This window comes from Alexandromys fortis, unplaced genomic scaffold (assembly GCF_014885135.2).
Source record: "Alexandromys fortis isolate MF-2015 unplaced genomic scaffold, M_Fortis_MF-2015_v1.1 scaffold_30, whole genome shotgun sequence".
In the NCBI taxonomy this organism is placed as follows: Eukaryota; Metazoa; Chordata; class Mammalia; order Rodentia; family Cricetidae; genus Alexandromys; species Alexandromys fortis.
The window spans coordinates 3,045,344-3,067,713 of NW_026067922.1; the positions used below are offsets into that span (position 1 = coordinate 3,045,344).

Sequence of the window (22,370 nt, forward strand, 5' to 3'; positions counted from 1 at the left end):
TGAATGCCAGCTGACTAGAGAGTTACTTTATCTCCTCAAATCCCATCAGTTAGGCAGCCTACTGATGCAGTATTTACAGATGGATGAGCATGCATATTTTAAAGAGATACTCAAAAACCTCTAGTCCTTTAAGACCCCTAGCCTTTATGTTTCTATGTAATGAACCACAGACTAATATTCATTCTAAATTCAAACCCACAGAAAGTAAATTACATTTTTTTACTTTCATTAAGCAATAAATTATAAGTAACTATACCGATCCTAATTAAAGAGTCATCTTTTTATAGCAATCTCTGAGCAGTTTTATGAAGTCAAAACAGAGCGATTACCCCAGAATGAATATTCTACATTGTAAACGAAGTAAATCCAGTCCCGTTGCTGTTGCGAAACATCTTTTAAAAACCATGTATAGCATTACAACAGCAAAATGTCCAGATCTCAGCTTCTCTATTCTAAAATAATACAGTTAGTCGCAGGGGGATGCCTAAAATCATCTCCTTCTCTGGGACTCTTAATTCCTGCTCCTGCATCTCCATCTCCTTCCAGAGCTCTTGACAAGGAGCCTCCAGCCCAGAGCTCATGGCTTTTTGTGCGATCTACTTTTAATCCCAGACATGCCCTGCATACTTAGTGTTCAGTGTGTTGTGTGCAGCTGGAGTAGCCTGCAATTAAAGTGGTGACTTCAATTAGCCTGGCAGCCCTGGCCCTGACCCAAGCCTGGCTTGTGGTACTCCCCCCAGATCCCAGGTCACACTTGCCTCAGCTTCTCCAGGGGCTCCAGTTGGAGGCTGCATCCCAGATCGCCAGACCCTTCAAACATAATCCTAACTTGCTGCTGTCTTCAGTAGCACCGTTCAGCCAAGGACACAAACTCTGCCCAGCATCCAAGACTCTGCTCGGTTTCATCCCTTCTAGACCTGTGGACCACACTGGGCCTCTGCAGTCCAACTGTATTGATGACACAGCGTACATTCGTCCTACACTCAGGATCTTGACCTTCTCCTCACCTGTAAACTCTCAGAGGTCAGTGTTGAGAAGGATCCCTGAATCCTGACCCAGACTCTGAGGATCAGGCTTACTTGTGTCTCCAGCACAGGTCTTACTTTTCTGAGTGCACTTCCTTTCTGGCCCTAGTCTTATGAGAATATAAAGTCATGTGTTTTTTAAAGAATTAAAATGAAGGTGGAGCCAGATAGGTGATCAGAAGTAAGCGCTTGCTGCACAGATTTCCAGAATCCGTGGAATCAGCTGGACACGGTGGTTCATGTATCTAATCCCAGCACTCTTACAGCAGTGTGGGAGATAGAGACCAAAGAATCCTTCAGAAGCTCATGGGCCAGCTAGCCCGGAGTACACGACACAGCATCCAACAATAAGAGCCCCGCCTCAAACCAGAAAGGAGGCAAGGACCATCTCTCAAAATGGTTCTCTGTCCTCCACACACTCATTGGCACACACCCATGCATGCACACATGTGCACGCGCACACACATACAAATATTTTTAAAAGATTAATAAAAATCAATTGACAACACCGAGGTGAATGAGGTCAAGGCATGGATGAACCCTACCCAAGCTTGAATAAGAAACTGCAGAGGTTATGATGGATGTCCTTGGGGGAGCGTGTCTTCTCCGCACTCAGGAATCTGCTACCCTCTACTTTGTAGGCAGCATAAGCAATCTTGGAAGAATTGGAGAGCCTCTCAGAAACCCAGCCTGAACAGGAATCCTGAATCCTCAGCCTGAGCTCCGAACCACCACAAAGTCTGAAAGCAAGGTGATCTATGTATTCATTTCTTAATCCCAAAGTTTCCACACAGTCAGAGCTAGAATAAGCCTGGGAGATCATCTGAATCTGTCCTTCCATCACGGGGAGAGACTGACACCGGGCTCAAAGGCTGTCACAGGATCCAAGCTCGTAGCTTCTTCTTCTCTCATAGCTTCATATTCAGTGCACTTCCAAACTCCAAATATAAACCACACTTAGCCATGCTGAAGAGTAATCCTGACCCCTCTGCCAAGGGCTGTGGAACAAGCAACCGCCATGCTCTGCCTCACCTGGCGTGAAGCCCTTGTGCTTAGGAGACGAAGAAAATGACATGGAATGTGTGCACTGTGGCCCTTGCCTGCCAAGCTGATTGCTCTGGATAGCAAGATAACATGTGAACAAGTGAAAAAGTAAAGAATGTTATGAGCCAAAATATAATTAATTTTTTGTCCCTATTTATCACATGTGTGTAAAGATCCTTCATGATTCCTGTTCCATACTGACACAAACTGACAGGAAATTAGGACTGGAAGCCATGAGATCTACCTGGGATGGTCTCCAGGATGGAGGGAATGACCTGAGGTAAAGGGAGAGATAACCCCTCCCCCCAGGGAGCTCTCTCGTCACTGAATACCTCTGCCCTCTGACCCTTCTCCCCAGTAAAACCTGCCACTTGGCATTCTGACCTTATCTCTCGGGTAGCAGAAAGACAGGAGAAAAATGTTTGTTTTTGCTTCCTCGTGGGAGATGAAGAATCATTCACCTGTGGTGACTCCATTCAGCTGACACTGACGTACCTTAGAGCCTTCCACGGGAGACAGTCAGCAGCTGCAACTGTGTGTGTATGTGTGTGTCTATGTATCTATGTATGCAAGTTTTTGTCTGTGTTTTGTGTGTATGTGTGTGTGTTGTGCGTGCTTTGTTATGCGCATGTTTTGAATTGCTGGGCATGGTTCCATCTACCATCTCTATAATTCTTGAAATTTACTTCCTAGCTGCTGGGCATCATTTGCAATTATAATGCTGTCACCGGCGGAAAGGAGATAGCCTGATTAATCACTGTCAATACCGGTCCCTATTTACCACGGGAGTTTTGCTGTTGCTCTTGGAACAGGCTGACTGGGGATAATTTATATAAAAATGTATTTCTTCATTTTATATCACTGAAAACGTTTCCGTAGCATCGTGGTCACTGTACATAAATTCCCTGGAAGCAATGGGGCATAACTAAATGGCATGGATTCATTTATTATATTCAGCAAATTATGTCTGAGCCGCTACTCCAGCACTCCGGCCCCCACAAAAAGATGGAATGAAGAGTCTGCTCCCAGGGATCCAAATGGGGCTATTTAACATAGTCTGTTTCCTTAACATTCCATTGGTCACATGACTTCCTAATAGAAACCCCGGCGCCCTATGATTGCTCCATTGATTGTCCAAACAACAGGACTTTGCATCCAGGAGCTGATAAGTCCCAGTGACTAGCTGAGCTCAGTCTGCCGTCACAGCCATAACAGTTCCTTAACCAGCTTGCTCCAGTAGAGCCTCCATCTTCTTTAGACCGGGCAGCAGTTTTAAGCATTCAGAAATGAGAAATGCCAAATGGAGGATTAGTCGTGGTCACCATTCCTCACAGATGCCCTGCCCACACGCTCCTCTCCCTTGGCCTTGATTTGCCGCCTGTGTTCGCCTGTGTTCTGTTAACTCCTCTTCCTACACAGGGCTGCTGCACTCAGACAGGTACCCAGCAAACACATGTAACCACGTACACATGAGGAGTGGTCGCCATCTTCCTTTACCAAAGGCTTTTTCTTTACCAGACATCTTGCTAGGTGGCTTGTGTTTCCCACGATTTTCCTGGATTTTCAGCAAAATCCCTAGGAAGTAAATATTATTAATCCAGTGACCTCACAGAGATCTAGCAGGCTGATGTCACTTACAAACTCTGGTGAAACCAGCTAGACTCCAACCCCACCTCCCCCTGAGCCGAACACCCCCAGGGATTACCTTCGGAGCCACTGGCCCCTCGAGGGACCAGGATTGTCTCTGCTCAATGAGTTATCCAGGATCCCCTGACTCTCCTTTCTAGTTGAAATCTCTCTTCAGGTTGTTCTTTGCAATAAGCTGAGATGGAATCTGCTTAAGGAAGATGGATGAAGGTCACAGGGGTAGTCACAAACACGTCCAGATGGCTTTTAGTCAACCATCTAGGCAGATTTTGTAATTTAAGAAAGATCGACTTGTGGCCCTTTCAGCGTTTCTGAGTGTCCTCTGTTAGCTCAGCACTGTGGCATTTGCTGTGTGGGGCCTGTGCGCTGGACCCTGTCCGCAGATAAGAGCACAGGCTAAGCCCCAGCCCAGGGGACACTTTCCAAAGGCCATCAAGGAAAGAGAAGAAAAGCTGAACTCGGTATTTCAGAGACTGCAGAGATGATTCTCGACATCAAAATATCTCAGCATCTGCTCTGCATGCAGGCTATCAGATCCATCCCTGACACCCAATTCATAGAAATTACATCCTCCCCCACCCCCCCCATTGATGATAGTGCACAGGCTTCATCTGTATCCATCTCCTTATTTCTCTGCTTGGAAGTATTCTGCCCATTCTCTTTGGAGCAAGCGTTTATGGGAAAAGCAGAGGCCTCTCCTTGAACACTAACAGTTCTAGTCCACGCTCAGAGAAATAGGGTTTCAGAGCAATGATAACTTTGCTAGTCCTTCTGTGCTGTTGGTCTTGGCTAGCCCTGGGGTAAGACTTCTGCAATAGTCACCTTTAACCATATGGACGTGCACAGCCCAAAGTAACAAATCACTAAAGGGAGTTTAACCGCCCATAGGGAGTTTGTGGTTACAGACAACATCTAAATGGAGACAGTTCTGAAGGGTCAAATGCAGAGAAGGAGGAGATTCTATGGAGTCTCTTTTGAGGAAACCAGGGACTGTGTACACTTGGTCATGGGTCCCTAATGATGCCCTGGATTCTAGAGTCTAGACCCATCTGCCGGACTCATCCAAACACCTGAACAATATCGTAAGACACATGTCACTCTGGCTGTATCATAAACCAATCACAACTGATACCCTGTGGGTTCTGGACATAGAGGGCTTGCCCTGCAAGCGGGAGGACCTGAGTTCAGCACCCACGAAGAAAGTTCGGGGTGACAGCATACGCCTATAACCCCGGAGCTGAGAAGTCAAAGGTGGAGTCCTTGAAGCTTATTGCTGGTCAAACTAGTCAGTGAGTCCCCAGTTCGGTGACAGACCCTGCCTCAAAAGTTAGGGCAAAGATTGGTTTCAAAAAAACACTATAGGTTAATCCATGGCCTTCGTATGCATTTACACACAGGTGCATACACATCTACACATGTGTGCCCTTGAGTCTACACACACACACACACACACACACACACGACATACTGTGGTGACAGATCCTGACTTTTACAACTGTATTTCCAGGACTCCAGTCCGTTTGGTTCCACCCCCATTGTCCCTAGGCCATCATTCATAACCATTCCTTCCCAAATGCCCCTCTGTCTCCAAACACCCACCGGGATTAACACTCTCTCCAGCCTACCTTAATGGTTTTTTTTTTTGTTTGGTTTTTTTTTTTTTTTTTTTTTTTACCTGCAGCTTCTTCTTTATGAGGTAGAGTACCCCCAGCTAGTTTGGAGGTGCTGTGAGGACACAGCCCAGCTCAGACACTCAGCTTTCTAGGCCATCACAGCCCCACCTTTCATGACTGACACTGCCCACAGTGGACCGTGGGGCTGGTCTCGGAGACTTGGACTCACCAGACTTCCCAGGTTGCCCCCTCTTTCTCTTCCCTCCCCACGGCCACCTCTGCTGGTTAAATTAGTCAGGACTGGGCTGTCCATTCAAGCCCAACAGTCCACCGAAATGGGAGAGAATTTAGGAAGAAGCCTCCACCAAGACATTAAGAACAGCTTTTTAAATGGCTCCATAGTCAGAGAAGGAACAGGGTCCACTGTCCCTATGGCTGGTTGTTTCCTGATGATAGTCAGGGCAGGCTTAGAGGACAGTACGACCACCATCCACTGCTGAGCCCCCTGAGAAAAGTTTCAGGTGGTGGTGGCTGAACCAGCAGCGAGACCCCCATCAGACTCGGTCTTAGCCACCCAGATATAAGCTTGTGTGGAAAAGCAAACAGGCCCGGGCCATGCCCTTTGGACCTTTGGCAAGTCTCCCTAAGCCGGGGCCTCCTATAAAGGGAGCGCTTTTCAGGTGGCCGGGCATTCCCAGCAGTGCCTGCGGCGAATCGAGAACCTGTCTGGGTGCCACCTCGAGAGAGCCTGCGGAAAGAGCAGCGGGGCTAGGCCGTGGCCAGGCCAAAGCCAGGGTACCACCCCACCCATCCACCGGCCATGGGCCCACGGAGGCCCGCGGTGCGGTCGCCGCTGCTACTGCTGTTCGTGCTACTGTGCTTAGACACCGGCGTCTGGGCTCGTGAGTGAGGGGAGAAGGCGGGGAGGAAGTCAGGGTGGGACCAGAGCCCTCGGCTGTGGCATCAGGGAATGGACACCGGTGGCAGGGAGACCTCCTCTAGGTGGCTGGGTTTGGGGAGGGCAGCTGCAGGGGTTCTAGGGAAGGGGTGGTGAGAACTAGAGCTAGCAGGTGGCTACTCCGGACCCCAGGCGAGAGTCGGGGATGGGAGAGCTAGAAAAACTCTCAAGAGCCCTAAAATAATTAGGGTCTCTGAGAGGTCCATCCTGTCAGCTCCTGGAGCACAACGGAAAACACCAGAAAGCCAAGGTTTAATTTTTCTCTTACAGAAGATGAAGTCCTGGAAAGCTCCAGCTCGAACTGTCCAAGTAAGGCATTTCCTCACAGCGCACGCCGGGCTCCTCCAACTCTCTTTCTCCTCTCCATCCATCCTCCTCTGCCCCTGTTCCTAAGGGCCCTCCTTCCACACAGTACCCACATCCTAAGATTAGGGGACACTGCTCTGACCCCTGGAAGCCAAGGTTTTGTGTCTCTGCGCACACAATTTCCTTTTGCAAAGGGAAGGAGACTTTCTATATGTCCTTTCTGTCCTGTTCCAGCGCTTGGTCCAGAGGTGGGGTAGAGAAGAGAGAGACCTTGGGCATTGTGAGAAGACATTAGTGTGCTGTTTATCACGGACTTAATCATTGATTCCGAGTATGTGAAGATGAGGAAATGCCGACTTTAACCTTTGTGCAGAACTCCAGACCCCTCCTCCCCTTCCTATTTACCTGACCCTCCGGGTCACAGGATCAGTACTTGCAGGGATACGCAGTGTTCTCAGGAGCACGCCAGGGTTGGCCTCTCCTCTCATGGGGCAGCACCGCCATCTGGTGATCATTTGGCAGTAGTACATCTGGATTCGTAGCCAGTTATTTTTCTCAAGTCAATCAGAAAATTCCTATCAAGCATAGCGGAAAGAAACTTCCAGAAGTTTCTTCTTGGGGGTCTCCAAAAGTCAACTAGACAGCCCTAACAACTAACATTGTCTCAGGCATTTCAAAGTCAGATCAGGACATCATCTTCACACGGAGAAAACGCTTAGCCTTATCCCTTTGATAACTTTAATAATTTTTCAAAGTGTCTTTCTACAGATTTGTGTAGCTCTACTAATTGATACTTAGTGCCCTCCTTTCCATGTACTTTAGATTATCTAAAGAATCCCAAATAATTTAAAAAGCAGACTCAGAAAAAAAAAAAAGGTGCCGATGTTAATCTATAAAGACAAATTAAGCATAATGCAAAGTCAACTGCAAGTGACTTGAGTTTGGCCACCACTTTCATTCCCTCTGCCGCTGCCCCTCTCTGTCCAGCAGTAGCTGCCTTAAGAAAGTTGCTGCAGCTTCAGGGCTGACGTATTTTCTCCTCACTTCAGAAGATGCAACCCGATTCAAGCACCTCCGGAAGTACGTGTACAACTATGAGGCAGAGAGTTCCAGCGGCATCCGGGGCACTGCTGATTCCAGAAGCGCCGCCAAGATCAGCTGCAAGGTATGGAGGATAAGGGCGAGAAGGACCTGCAGCTACCGAGCCTTGTCCCACCGTGGGCCCCTCAGAGAACGGTCCAGCAGTTCCCAGTGTATGCTGGAACTTCAAACTACAATAAGTCACTGGAATGAGTAAACTGCCACAGAAAAAAAAATTCCAGACAGATTATTCTCCCGTTAGCTTGCAAAGTATTGGCCATGTCTTCCAAGTTGGTCACCGTCTAGGAGGCCCACAGGATCAGCCTGTAGGTCTGACCATGAGAGAGGCCAGTGAGGACTCCAAAGAAGGTAGTTACTGCACAAGAGCGCAGAACATGCAGCTTTTCTGATGTCAAACATAATATGGAGAATTTGAAAGTACTTGATTTGGTAAAATGCAATGTTACTTATTGAGAGACATACTCTATCCCTGGCTGCTACTGAGGTCTGTGCGGGGAGGAGGAGCCCATTTTGCTGAGCTGTCTTTTCCCTCTTGGGCCACAGTGCTGATCTACACACACAGATGGGCATTAGCCACAAGTGGCCGTTTAAGTTGAATAAAATTTAAAATTCAGTTCTTACTCTCACTAGCGATATTTCAGTATAGCCAACATCCACCTGTGGCCCATGCAGTTGCTTTAGATGACACCCACATAGAGCTTCTCCGTCGTGCCGGAGTGCTCTTTGAATAGCTCCAGAAAACAACCAAGAACCAGTTTTGAGCTGCCCAGGTTTGATGCTTTCAGCAGGCTCCTGTGGGTAGAGTTTGAGGGAATATCTGTGGGAAAACGTTTGCTTTTCCTGCTTGCTACTTTTTGTTGCTTTGTTTCATTTTGTTTTCTTAACTCCCCTGTGCATTTCTCCTAAGCAGTCACCCCAGATTCTTTATAAGTAAAATGAGTACATTTAAAACCAATGCCAGGACTCATAAACTTCTTAACTCAGGAAGGTGAGCCGTAAGCCTAGGGACGCATGAGATGTGCTTAGAATGTGTGGTACTGGGGACTCGATGACCATGTTCTCAACGCTTTCCCTCAGTTTCCTGATTGGAGACTGGGCTGCATGGATGTCCCCCATTCTGGGTGGAGAAACTCAGTGTGTCACTACTTTCCGTTCTCAGGTAGAGCTGGAGGTCCCCCAACTCTGCAGTTTCGTCATGAGGACCAGCCAGTGTACCCTTAAGGAGGTGTACGGCTTCAACCCTGAGGGCAAGGCCTTGATGAAGAAAACCAAGAACTCTGATGAGTTTGCAGCTGCCATGTCCAGGTAAGGCATGGGCTTATGTCTCCGAGTACCTAAACTTTGCGAGTGCTACTTGAGGCGAGCATGGTACACGCGTGTATGCCTGCGTCTGTGGAAATATGAGTGTGTGAGCCATGACAGGCGTGCCTCTCGGTGCTAGCATTTGTAGTCAGGGCTTATCACAGATCAGGTTACTGTGGAGTTTTCATGTTTATCAAAAAGAGGGAAGAATTATTGACCCTGCTTAGTTAAGTTTCCTTGATTATCATCTAAATCGTTCTGCCAACAGAGCTCACGGTTGAAGCACTTTTGCGACTCTAAAGCTGAGATGGTTTGTTTAAACAAGTAAGATCCTGTTTAAACTGAACAAGGATGATGCCTTCGGGTCTTCGGGTTAGGTCAGGCAGCACTCACTGCTCTGAGATCATAAACACAGCATGGACCCCCATGTACTTATGAGGGCGTGGCGTCGGTCCAGCACAGGACAAAGGAAAGGCAGTCTCCTGCCTGTGACTGGTAGGCGGCCACTGTGCACTGGAGGCTGGGCTGCCATTTATAACTGGCATCTCTCCCAACACAATAGTGAAAGTGCTGTTCCGATCGTCAAGCACTGTCAACAACACTGTTGGCTTGCACCCATTTAGTTTAGGACACATTAAGTGTGTGGAACACAAGTAGTTGCAGGGACATTAACTTGGTAGCAGGGGAAACTCTCTTCCCATGCCTATTTTTTTTGTGAGATTTGCTAAATGTTAGAATCTTGTCCTTTCTCTGAAAGACAGGCTCCCCCCACATCTATGTCTCTAATAAAGTAAGGCGCCTTACTTTATTAGAGACATAGATGGGGGAGAACTGTGGTGGTAGAGGAAGTAGCAGTTATTCTGTGGTCCTTTCTCATCTTCAAACACAAGAGGCTTCTCCTTTGGACCACAAGGACTTGCCAGACTTGCACGGCTGAGTCTAGAATACTCTGAGAGGTCCAAAGCTGTGGCAGACGGACCTGGTGTTGTTCTCCCAGGGGCTTAACTAAGAGCAGGTACAGCCAGGCCCTTGGCAGCTCAAGCAGTCCCCAACGGGAAGTCAGTTCCTAAGATCAAAGTTGGCCTGAACCTCCATCTTGGTCTCAGAGTGAATGAATGATAAAGTGATGTCCGACAACCGTAGGAGAAGAAGGGTCAGAGTCACTGGAAGTCAATACATGCACATGATGTGTTACAAAAGACTGTCTTAGCCACACCCAGAGAGCTACAAAACTTGAGATGGCACCCATGGCTACAGGGAAGGAAATATGTTCTCGTACACTAGTGGTAGACACAAGAGTCACTAAACAATGCCCAATCTCATCGACAGTATTTGTCCTTTGACATAGCAGGGCTCATCTCTGCGACTCCGGCTCATCTAAATTAAACAGCCATGTGTGAAAACAGATGCATAAGGCTGTTTATTTCTATATCATTTGTGGGACCAAAACAGAAGTCCAGGATGAGAGAAAATCAACGCCCTTAAGTGAGGCAATATTTAAGGACCCACGAATAACCAAAGGATGAAATGCTGTGTAGCCTTAGTAGGGACGCTAGTGGATCTACACCAAGTGATTCAGGTCTTCCCAGAATATAATTAAATGAGAAAATTAAGATGAAGGCAGGTACACATAATGCAATGTTCCTTGTGTAAAACATAAAATAAAAATCTCTGTGTTTGCATTCTTGCAAGTCTGTATAGAATTATATTAATGGGGTGATGACATTGAAGGATGCAGGAAGATGCCCATAGGAAGGGTGAGGATGAAAGAAGACAAGGGGAACAGAGAAGGGAGAGATGAGCCAAGCCAAAAAAGAAGGGCAAGGGGAAACAGAAAGAGAAAACTGACACATATTTGTAGACTTTGGGAAAATGTATGTGGAAGATGGACATATATATAAAGAAAATGTGTCTAAAGACAAACTGAACAGTTGCCCACATTTCTGGCTCCCTCTGTGGGCTTACACTGGAAGAAGGTCTTTACTGTGAGCATGCACCTCCTTTCTCCCGGGACAGGTTCGAGCTCAAGCTGGCCACTCCTGAAGGGAAACAAGTGGTCCTTTATCCCGACAACGATGAGCCTAAACACATCCTGAACATCAAGAGGGGCATCATTTCTGCCCTGCTGGTTCCTCCTGAGACAGAAGAGGACAAGCAAGTGTTGCTCCTGGTGAGAAGTTTAAAGGCTGGTGACAGTGGCCTTGCAAAGTCCTCTTCACATGTCAGAAGCCATGTTTTCCCTTGACGGGCAGTAGAGTGGTTACGTGGGAAACCCTGGATTGATATGAATACCAAGGATCAGAGTCCCCCCATGTCCCCAGATCTTATCAATAGATCGTCTTGAGCAGGTTAGTGGTGCTGAGTCTAATGTTAAAGCTTTTCCTGGGGTCTCTTAACCAATCCATACGCTCTGGTTAAGGGGTTTTTTTTCCTGTGCTCATAGTTTAGCACAAGAAAGTCTTGTGTATTTTAGACACCAAAAAAAATGGAATACATTGTATTTCAAATCAACCTCAGAGAGAATTCAATGTACTCAGACACAAAAACATGAGCCCATCCTGTGTTGTAAGCTCTCAACTACACTTTGCCTGAACAATAGAGAGTCAACCTGCCTGGCCCTGCCCTGGGAACCACCTCTCCTGGGTCTGACCATGCCCCCTCCCCTGCCATACCAGCCGGCCTTTCATAGCACTGCTACCCTCTTCCTGGGAGCAAAGAAAACTCTCCCTCGCAACAATCCGTATCCCCCCTGCCTCTGTCCCAGGCCTTTTTCAGCCCCTCTCCAGCTCCCGAAGTTGTTTTCCCATACTGAGCAGACCTGACCTTACCTTGGTCTCCCACAGGATACCGTGTACGGAAACTGCTCAACTCAGGTCACCGTGAATTCAAGAAAGGGCACCGTAGCAACAGAGATGTCCACAGAGAGAAACCTGCAGCAATGTGATGGGTTCCAGCCCACCAGCACGAGTGTCAGCCCTCTGGCCCTCATCAAAGGCCTGGTGAGTCTTGTACCATCTCATCATACACAACTGCTTTCTGTGGAAAATTCTGGAATGGTCTAGCTAGTATAGATCTCAGGGAAGATCCTGTCTAGCTTGTCCACTATGTAGACTCCAGTGGGACCCCAGGACCAGAAATGGGAAAGACTACCAAGGCTGAAGGACTGTTATTAATTATGATGGACTGGATTTGGGTGCTGGACTCCTACCCCAGAGCTTGGTCCTTCCCGATATCTCTCTGACACAGTACCAAGCCATCTACCTGTCTATCTCTGAGATGATGTATTTGTCACTTCTCTTCCCCATTCAAGATCTGGGTGTCCTAAGTGAAGGACCCATGCTCTCTCACCTTTCTCAGTCCAGGAAGTGACATGATGGTGTCTCAGCTTCCTGTTCTTCCATCCCCAGTAGATGCTACTAAAGCTAAGTCCTCCAGGTCCTGTCTAAGCCACCCTCTCAGTACTAACCTCCTTTGCTGCCACACAGTGTCCTATAGTACATGTTATCTAAGTTTTCCCAGTCCCTGTAACATGTTCTAAAATATAAGTCACAGGTTGTCCTGGTCAACATGAACTGTTGAGCAATTCCTGCCATCTCTCCCAATCTTCCTAGACATTGTCCTTGAAGCTAGAAAGAGATAATCTGATAACCATGGGGACCAGATTTATACAAGGTCAATGCACTGGTTTGGCATCTGAGAATCTGTTCTGTGCTCATCCTTGCTCTGGGTAGCACTGAGGGAAAGAGGAAAACAGGAAGGAAGAAAGGAAGGCAGGCAGGCAACTGAACCATGGACAGTGGACAGCATCCCTTCAAGGGATGTGGCAACAGAGTTTACATACCTGCTAGTAAAGGACACTGCACACTATGGTTGATAAAATAATAAACTTAATTGTGCAGAGAAGCATCCCTAGGCCTGACCAGAAAAGATCAAGCATCCGCCATTCACCTATTACACTGGCAAATTCCACAAGGAAGATGTGGGACAAACCTGCAAAGTCCCAAGCTTGTATAAATGGAAGCTGTGAGGTGTGCACCTGCATGAAAGGTTTTGTAGGATGCAAGGTGCCCATGTTATACTTGATGGACACTCCACGGGTATCGAACAAGAAGAGTCTCCATCCTTGAGTGTGCTGTCTTCTGTTCCCTTAGCTAATGTCAAGTGTTGAGTTCTCTTTCTTTCCCTGAGTTCCCTCGTGCTGCAGACATCCATCCTCTACTTCCTTAAAGACAACCCCTTGTGGCAGAAGCCTCAGCTTGAAATCCCGGGGACTGACCAAAATGCTCTCCTCTGCTCCTGTTTCTAGGTCTGCCCCTTGTCAACTCTGGTCAGCAGCAGCCAATCTTGCCAGTACACCCTGGACCCCAAGAGGAAGCACGTGTCTGAAGCCATCTGCAATGAGCAGCACCTTTTCCTGCCTTTTTCTTACAAGTAGGTCACCTGCTGCTTACAGAGCTCATCATTTAATGGACTGATGTAACTAAGTACCTCCTGGGTGTAGTTCAGACAAGGCTGGTCTTAGAGAAACCTATGGGAGATACAAAGCAGAGTCCATCTCAGTCCTGCTTTTAAGTTAACATAGAATTTCCCAGAAAGGTGTTGAACATTGGAAGGCTTTGAGAACAACAGTAGGTATCTCAGACTCAGACCTGAAGGGTTTGTAGATCCATAAAAATTGTGAATTGTATACTCTATGGTGCTCTACTTAGGTTTTCATGAAGGATTTAAGATGGAGACTTATATATCCAAATCCATGTTAAACAGTGACGTTCAAGTGACATTCATTAGATAATTGTTATGTCCTTGAGATTGTACTAAGAGAGCTACAAAAGAGTTTCGATGCTCAGCTGTACCCTAAACCCTCTGGGAATTCTAGATGGGTGTAGAGTATAATACAGGAGAATTCATGTGCGCAGGAAGAGGTGGGCCCTACCCACTGGAGGATCAAGATGGATGGATTTCACCATCCTTTGAAAAGTGACAGAATAGATGAAGACCTTTTACCTTGAAAAGGAAAGCATTTTCTTCAATAACTGGTAATCCATGATGCCATGTACTTCCTGTGTTGCCAGGAACAAGTATGGGATCATGACTCAAGTCACACAGACACTGAGGCTTGAAGACACACCGAAGATCAACAGTCGCTTCTTCAATGAAGGTAAGACTTTATGTCTCTGTGGAACCAGGAAATCTGCCCCCGGGTACCAGTCATGGCTCAGCTCCCTGTTCAGTGTCTGTGGACCAATGTGGACTCTGGCGTTCTGGCCGCTAGACTGTAGCTATCAAGAAAGTATTTCAGGGTGCTAAGCAGTTGTGGGACAAAGTGAAGGGAGACAGTATCCACAATCATCTGGTATTATATGGATAAGAAATGGGAAGTCTAAACTGGATGTGAAGCTCTGGTAATGCTGACAACATCATGTATCCATAAGACTCAGAGCCATGATGTCAGATGATGTGAAACAGGAAAAGGAAATACAGAGTCAGGCCAAGTAGTAATCTAAGAAATTGATCTTTAGAGATAAAAAGAACTTTAGAGAATTCCAGTCTAACCCCAGGCCAACGATGCTTTTGTATGTCAATCAGGCATCCCTTGGATTTGTGCATTATTTTTATTGTTGTCTTGATGGTAGAGCCTATGAGTTCAGTGGGCAGAGACATGTGCTTCCACATCCATCCCACAGAGGGAAATGACACGCTGTGGAGCTTTATGAGGTAGTCTCAGTCATAGGATGAGACCTAATTCCAATCAAATTCAACACTATAGTTCATTTATATGAGCTGGTGGGACTGCAGGAGATCTTCCTTTCCACATGCTGCTAAGAGGTCCAGGTTCCAGTGGAAGACCTGATGGGTGAGGACCACTGAGCCTCAGTGTTGCTATGGTAGCAGAAGTAACCTCCTTGCCACTCTTTGAAGCACAGGATGGTCTGATGCCAGATTCACAAAAGCCTGGCTTCAACTCCAGGTTGAATCTCGCTGATCTAGAGAGTTCTTAGGTAAGAATTCTCAAAGCACTAGACTGGAGAGGCGGTTAAGAGCACATGCAACTCTTCCAGAGGAACTGAGTCCAGCTCCTAGCATCCCCACTGGGTGGCTCACAACTTCCTGAAACTCCAACTCCAAGGGAACTGACTCCTTCCTTTGCCCCTTGTGGGTACCTGCACTTGCGTACACAAATCCACACAGAGATACACACAAATCAACAAATAAACTGTTAAAGAATTACCAAATTGAGTTGCTCATATTATTTCCCTTCTCACTTTAAGTTGTAGAACATTCTTCCCCCCACACCGCCAAGGAAGGCTGTGATGAATGAGTGGAAACATCCAGCTCAGAGTCTGATGTCTAATAAGAGTTGAGAAAGAATTAATTGCCTTTTTCCCCCTCCCCTGATTGATTCCTACGCCATTTCCAGCTTAGACTCAACAAAGATGTTGAGCTACAGAAGCAAAACTCATTGACACTTCTCTTCGTCCAGGTACCAAGAAGGTGGGTCTGGCCTTTGAGAGCACCAAGTCCACATCACCCACAAAGCAAGCTGAGGCTATTTTGAGTACTCTTCAAGAACTGAAAGGACTGTCTGTCTCGGAGCAGAATGCTCAGAGAGCAAATCTCTTCAATAAACTGGTTACTGAGATGAGAGGTCTCAGCGATGAGGCGGTCGCGTCTCTCCTGCCACAGCTGATTGGAGTGTCCAGGTAGGTCTTTAATGGTGGTGAAGCAGATTCTCAGATGACCTACAGAAGAAGTAGAACCTTTAGCCCAAGAATCTTTGGAACTATTTAATTGTCAACCCACTTAAACAGTTGATCAGCTAATATCTACCACAGGGAAAAACCATCATCCTAGGAGCTTAGAGTTCCATAAGCAACACACACACACACACACACACACACATCATTGAAGCATCCATGCATCTGTGTGATAACACGGAAGGGTACTGAGTGGCTCCCACATTATATGGGTATCTTCTAATTCCTTATGCTATTGTGAGCAGTATGAAAAGCGAGAAAGAAAAATTCTGAACCTTTCTTGAAACTTTCAGGCTAGTAGAAAGAGAACTCAGGGGAACAAAATAGTACAGTTTTTCTACTTACCACACAAACAGTACTTGCTCTACATGCTGAGAAGGTCACAGGAGGGACTGAGGCCATGAATGGACCATGCATGTGCTGGCCAGGCACAGTTTATGTCCCAACAAAAGGACAGAGATAACCATCCTCATTGGCTTCCAGTCTGAGGGTTCTTTAACTTCCTTCTTTCCATGATGTCTCTGCCGTGGCAATACCCCTAGGGTGAACACCATGGTGGAAGTCATCGTGGTTCCTGGGCTCTGAGCTGTAGTGTGAAAGATGGTTAGCTCCAGGTAGTGCAGAAAGGATGCAAGGACTCTCCTGACAGGAGACAAACCAGGAGATGAGGATACTGGGTTCGACGTTATGGTCCTCTGTGTAACTCCATTCTGCACATCTCTCCTTAGCCCCATCACTCTACAAGCTTTGGTCCAGTGTGGACAACCCCAGTGCTACACTCACATCCTCCAGTGGCTGAAAACGGAGAAGGCTCACCCCCTCCTGGTTGACATTGTTACCTACCTGGTGGCCCTGATCCCAAATCCTTCAACCCAGAGGCTGCGGGAGATCTTTAACACTGCCAAGGAGCAGCAGAGCCGAGCCACCTTGTATGCCCTGAGCCACGTGGTTAACAAGTGAGTCTTTACCTCACCTTGCTCCATCCTACATCACTCCTCCTGGGAGCAAGGGAAGCACTGGGTCTCTGCTTCAATGGCGCTTTCCCTCACCTTCGAATCCCAATGCTTTTTCTTCTGGTTTTCTATTGTTCATATTGAGTGAGAGCTTGAAATAAGGACCAACAAACACAAGTTTGGATTTTAACAGAAGTTTAACTATGCTTGCTAACTTGAAATCTCTGTTCCTTTCCTTGGTAGCTATTATGATGCAGACCATTCAAGGAGCCCCGAACTGCAAGATGTTGCTAGTTACCTGTTGAAACAGATTGACAATGAGTGCACGGGCGATGAAGACCACACCTACTTGATCCTGAGGGTATTCTTTAAGTCTTTTGCATTATTATATTTTACATCATTTTACATCATTACAAAGTTGCTCATTCTGGATACCCCTTACTTCTGCACTGTGATGAGCTCTGGTTTCATTTCTCCAATGAAGGTCATCGGAAATATGGGCAGAACCATGGAACAGGTAATGCCAGCACTCAAGTCCTCAGTCCTGAATTGTGTGAGAAGTACAAAACCGTCGCTGCTGATTCAGAAAGCTGCTATCCAGGCCCTGAGGAAGATGGAACTGGGAGAAGAGGTAAAGTGTGCCGTGGGGTTCTAAAAGTGAGAGCTGATGCTGGCCAATGAGGTTCAGATCGTATGAGGACATCACTTTTCTGTTTCACCGTCAGGGCCTCCCTGTACCACCATCTAGGTGTCAGCTTCAGTAAGCCCGTTGACATACTACTCTGTGCACATGAAAGACACACCACTTTGTAGCTCATCCACATGCAGAACACAGACCGTTTTTTCTACATGCTGTCCTGCTACCAAGTTGACTATCATCTCATCTTGCGAAAACATTGGTACTACACAATCTCATCAAACCAGATAGTGAATTAGGATCCAACCCGAGGTGACAAAAAATAACTCCAGAGCATTAGAAATACCTTCTCCAAACTCACTATCATTTTCCATCTTTGTCTTGACAGCAAAATAACCTACAATGAGGCAATTTCATCTTCACTATGGCGCAGGTCATGAGCTGGTCAAGACTTGAGTGCTTTAATGAAACTGAGCTCAGCTCATAGTCTATACAAGTCTTCCGGGTGCCATTCCTTGGGCTGGTTGCCCTGGGGGATGCTGAAAAGAAGACTAGGTATCAGCATTTGTGGCTATTTTAGACAGAAATTAGAGTTTCTTGTAAAACACCAGACACACCAGCATCAGCCGGGCATGCTCTGTGTCTTGGCCAAAAGACAGCGATCTCAGTCTCCTCTTTTGGCTGCAGGTCCAAGAGATCCTTTTTGATACATTTGCGAATGGTGATGCTCCTGTGGAGAAGAGGCTGGCTGCCTATCTCTTGCTGATGAGGGGCCCTTCCTCATCAGAAATTCGCAAAATTATCCAGCTTCTCCAATTGGAGCAGAGTGAACAGGTGAAGAACTTCGTGGCATCTCACATCGCCAACATCTTGAACTCAGAAGAACTGTATGTCCAAGAGTAAGTAAGAGTCATTTTCCCCCATCAGCCACTGAGAACCCTGGGCTGGGACACCAGTCCCTGATTGTGGTACTGCCCGTCCTCGGGGATTCTTAAAAGTGAATTGCGCAGACCCTAAGCCAAAGTCTTGGGACTTCTAAATCTACATATCTTAGTAATTAGAAATTCATAACTGAGTAGGATATGAAGAGACAACCAACAAGTAACGCAGGATTTTTACTCAAAGTATATTCTTTCCTTTCATTTAGTCTGAAGAATTTGATCAAAAATGCTCTGGAGGGCTCTCAACTTCCAACCATCATGGACTTCAGGAGATTTTCCCAGAACTATCAAATCTCCAAATCTGTTTCTCTCCCGTCGTTTGACCCAGTCTCTGCCAAAGTGGAAGGGAATCTCATATTTGATCCAAGCAGTTACCTTCCCAAAGAAAGCATGCTGAAAACAACTCTCGCGGTCTTTGGACTTGCTTCAACTGATCTCTTTGAGGTATGTGTGAGAGGATCTCAATAGTTAACCCATCCAGTACAATACCATTGGCCTCCACTAGGGGTCACCTGAAGCATGACTCCTTAAATCAAACATTATCAAAGAAGTCTCAGAGAAGCCCCTGAACCCTAAACCCTAGAAACATGCATGAGCTCTCCATTGAGTTAAATACATGATTCTCACCCACCAAACCCTGAATCTCTTTTCAGCTCTGAGTCCTTAGTGTAATGATTTATCCTCTCTGAGCCTTAGCTGTGTCTTCTGGGGCAAGCCAGAGGAGTGCTACCGTTCAGGAGCCTAATGAGATTTAAACAAACAACTTCCTTGAAGGGTTTCTGTCATGTTCGCCTGCTGCTTGTTTAATTATAAGAGCAAAAGTGGGGGAGACGCTGTCTGCTGTACAACCAAAAGCCTAATGACATGCTTTGCCTGGTTTTCTTTCTCAGATTGGTTTAGAAGGAAAGGGCTTTGAGCCGACACTGGAAGCTCTTTTCGGTAAGCAAGGATTCTTCCCAGACAGTGTCAACAAGGCTTTGTACTGGGTCGACGGACAAGTTCCCGATCGTGTCTCCAAGGTCTTGGTGGACCACTTTGGCTATACCAAAGATGACAAGCACGAACAGGTATGTGTTTTCTAGGTATTCTTTTTCTTTAAGGGAAGCCTACCGTCTTACTGTCAGACATTCACCTCTATGCCTAGAAGACATGAAAGTTCTACCTTCCTGAAATCATCGATGTGGCTATCTGTTAGACACCTTTGAGGGACTAAGAGCCAGTATCCTCTATGGGTAAGGGCCTCTTGGAAATTTAGTGGGAACAAGATTGACTAGAAGTACCTCAGTGAAATGTTTAAGAGTGTGCCGCCTCGGACATGAGTTTGGATTCACACCTCGCTGTCTCCAAGTTGTGAACCCTTGGGAAAACTGCTTGATATTTCATGTGACTGACCGATTCCTGGGTCAACAGGGTACTAATAATAATCCATATCTCACACCATCACTTAACGACTAAATGAAACAAGGTGCACTGTTCCTGACATTACTACTGGTTTTTCAATAAGCAGACGTGATCATAAATTTTAAGTTAATGTTTTTGTCATTATCAGCAACTTTTTCTTGGCTGTCACTCATATCGGTGCGCTGGCTAGAGAACAAATTCCACTCCAAAGATGGCAATGAGCTCCTACTTTAAGGAGTAGAAACTAGGTTGTGTACGCTGAAGTTTCTTGTTTCTCTTCTAGTTTGTACTCCTTTTATGGTGTAGTTTTGTGATTGGCACCATAAAAGAACTTGCTAGAAATGATGGTTCTTGGGCTCACCCAAGACTTATTGAATCAGATCTCATTTTGACTAGACTCCAGGGGACATGGACACACGTTCAAGGTTTAGAAGTAGGGTCAAAGCTTGCTTCCAGATGTTAATTAGTGGTCTTATGCCCAACTTCTGATTTCTGACCTCCACCAGAAGCTGACCGATTCTGGGTCTTTTCTTCACAATGCCTTATGTGAATCCATAGAGCACTTTCTCAAATAATGGATCTGTAGTCCTGTGTTTTTCAAACTCCCGTCTGATTTATATAATCATGGCCACCTTTTCTCAGGAAATCCCTGGCACTCATTCCTAGTAAAGGGTGAGAGGGATAAGCAAGGGAGGAAAAAAAGAGGGCATCCTAATCTTGGGGAGCCCTGGGGATCCTGGAGAACAGGAGCTCCCCTAATTTTCCTTCAAGTTAGGCACTGCTTTGAGAACACTCCTAACCCTGACAAGAGCATCTCGGTTTTTGTCTCTGCTTAGAAGAATTCTCCTTCAGTAAAGGTGGGAGCCAATTCCAGTGCCTGCCCTATGTCCTTAACACACTTGCAGGGGGGCGGGCTGTAACGGCGTATGCGAATGCAGACAGATTGTCAAAATATAGACAGCTTTAATGGAGGAATAGACTTACAGAACCACTGTTCCCGTGGAGACCAGGAAAGCAGAAGAGAGCGCTGGGAGCACGCTCACCAATTTTATAGGAGAACTTTAGCCTGAGGCGAACACGCCCCCTAAGGGGTGGGACTTATCCCTACAGCGGGCTTGAGTGTGAGCGCCTCACAGCTGCACAGATAGGCTGGCCAGAGAGGTCTGTAAGTGCTAAGCAGAGCTGCCATCTCACTAGACATTTTGCTACTAAAATCCTAGGACATGGTGAATGGAATCATGCCCATGGTGGACAAGTTGATCAAAGAACTGAAGTCTACGGAAATCCCTGAAGCCCGAGCCTACCTCCGCATCTTAGGGGAAGAACTTGGCTTTGTCAAGCTCCAAGACCTCCAAGTCCTGGGAAGGCTGCTGCTGAACAGTGCGCACACTCTGCGGGGAATCCCTCAGATGGTGAGTGAGCCAGGCCCTGTATGAGCATTAACTAACAGATCCAGCCTCACAAATCTGAGAAAGGGTTTTGTACATCCTTTGAAATAAAAGTTTGCCTTGAATTTGAGTACAGAGGATTCTCAAGGGCTAAGGAAGGGGGCTCAATCAGTAAAATCTGACCTGTCCTGAAGACTGATCTAGGTTTAGACCCCCAGAAACCACATGAGAAAGTAGGGCGTTTTGGCACACCCCAATAATCCCAGCACTGGGGAGGCAGAGATAAGCAGATTCCTGGGATCTGCTGGCAGACTTAGCCTAGCCAAATCGGCGAGCTCTGGGTAAAACCAAGAGACTGTCTCACAATACAAGGTGAACAGGATCCTGAGGAATGACATCTGAGATTGATGTGGTACACACACACATGCACGCACACACACACACACACACACACACACACATACATGTGTGCATGTACATGAACACCCACATGCAAGTACACACATGTAAGCATGTCTTCAAAGAGTGGCCTGGGGAGGCAGTTCCGTGTCATTGTGAAAGCGTGAGGACCTGAGATTGGATCTCTGACAATCATGTAAAACCAGGCCAGCCGTGCCCATAAGAACCTAAGCGGATCCTGGGAACTCACTGGCCAGCTAGCCTGGACAACACAGGAATACATCCGTGAGAGACCCTGTTCTGCCCTCTACACATGCGTGCACAGTAAAGTGCATCCACATACATAAGTACACATGTACACATGCACACACCACGTGCACACAAACTATTTAAAATATTATTCTTGGTAGCTAAAAAAATTAATAGCATTTGGAAATAAAGCCATTCATAATAGCTGTATCTTTCAAAAATATTAGTTTGATCTTCTAGAAAACAGTTCTAAGTATACTCTCCTCAACCTACGCCAGCGGCGCTTTCAAACACTGAAATGATACAACAATTATAAAAGTTATTAGCAAACTGTAACCCACTATCCACATTTGTGTTATATGGATATCAGTATATCATAAAAGGAGAAAATAAGCAAATATGTTCCCTATGATAAGATAAATAATCCTGTGGATTTTAAAAAGAGAGATCTCAAAACCTGAGGGTATAACTCAGTGACACAGAGGTCACCCAGCATTGCAAAGCCGAGGTTCCATCCCTTGCACTGCAAAAGAAAGAAAGAAAAAAGGACAAAAGTCTTGAATTCTTTCATGAAAATGTTCTATAAGATAGTAAGAATCAATCTATATTAACGGGGGCATTGCCTCAGTAAGCACTCACTTTCGAAAACTT

At 46.3% G+C, this 22,370-nt stretch overlaps 1 protein-coding gene and 1 long non-coding RNA gene across 3 annotated transcripts in view; one reads left to right on the plus strand and one right to left on the minus strand.

The window, feature by feature from the left end:
- Positions 1-3,008: 3,008 nt before the first annotated feature.
- LOC126501327 (uncharacterized) lies at positions 3,009-5,909 on the minus strand. Of its 2 annotated transcripts, none has more exons than XR_007591644.1 (3): positions 5,559-5,909; positions 3,775-3,903; positions 3,009-3,644 (listed from the first exon to the last, which is right to left on the minus strand). It is a non-coding gene; the product is annotated as an uncharacterized lncRNA (long non-coding RNA). The 2 variants fall into 2 exon arrangements; XR_007591643.1 differs by having other exon boundaries at positions 5,392-5,909.
- Positions 5,910-6,007: 98 nt separating this feature from the next.
- Apob (apolipoprotein B) overlaps positions 6,008-22,370 on the plus strand; it is a 37,717-nt gene continuing 21,354 nt past the window's right edge. Inside the window, exons 1-16 of the mRNA XM_050141959.1 lie at positions 6,008-6,231; positions 6,558-6,596; positions 7,643-7,758; positions 8,854-8,999; positions 11,013-11,166; positions 11,840-11,995; positions 13,303-13,427; positions 14,069-14,154; positions 15,478-15,697; positions 16,480-16,707; positions 16,948-17,065; positions 17,189-17,335; positions 18,029-18,240; positions 18,489-18,726; positions 19,173-19,349; positions 20,904-21,095. Coding sequence (XP_049997916.1) covers positions 6,150-6,231; positions 6,558-6,596; positions 7,643-7,758; positions 8,854-8,999; positions 11,013-11,166; positions 11,840-11,995; positions 13,303-13,427; positions 14,069-14,154; positions 15,478-15,697; positions 16,480-16,707; positions 16,948-17,065; positions 17,189-17,335; positions 18,029-18,240; positions 18,489-18,726; positions 19,173-19,349; positions 20,904-21,095 — 2,436 coding nt within the window. The 5' untranslated portion in view covers positions 6,008-6,149. The remainder of the gene's footprint in view (positions 6,232-6,557; positions 6,597-7,642; positions 7,759-8,853; positions 9,000-11,012; positions 11,167-11,839; positions 11,996-13,302; positions 13,428-14,068; positions 14,155-15,477; positions 15,698-16,479; positions 16,708-16,947; positions 17,066-17,188; positions 17,336-18,028; positions 18,241-18,488; positions 18,727-19,172; positions 19,350-20,903; positions 21,096-22,370) is intronic.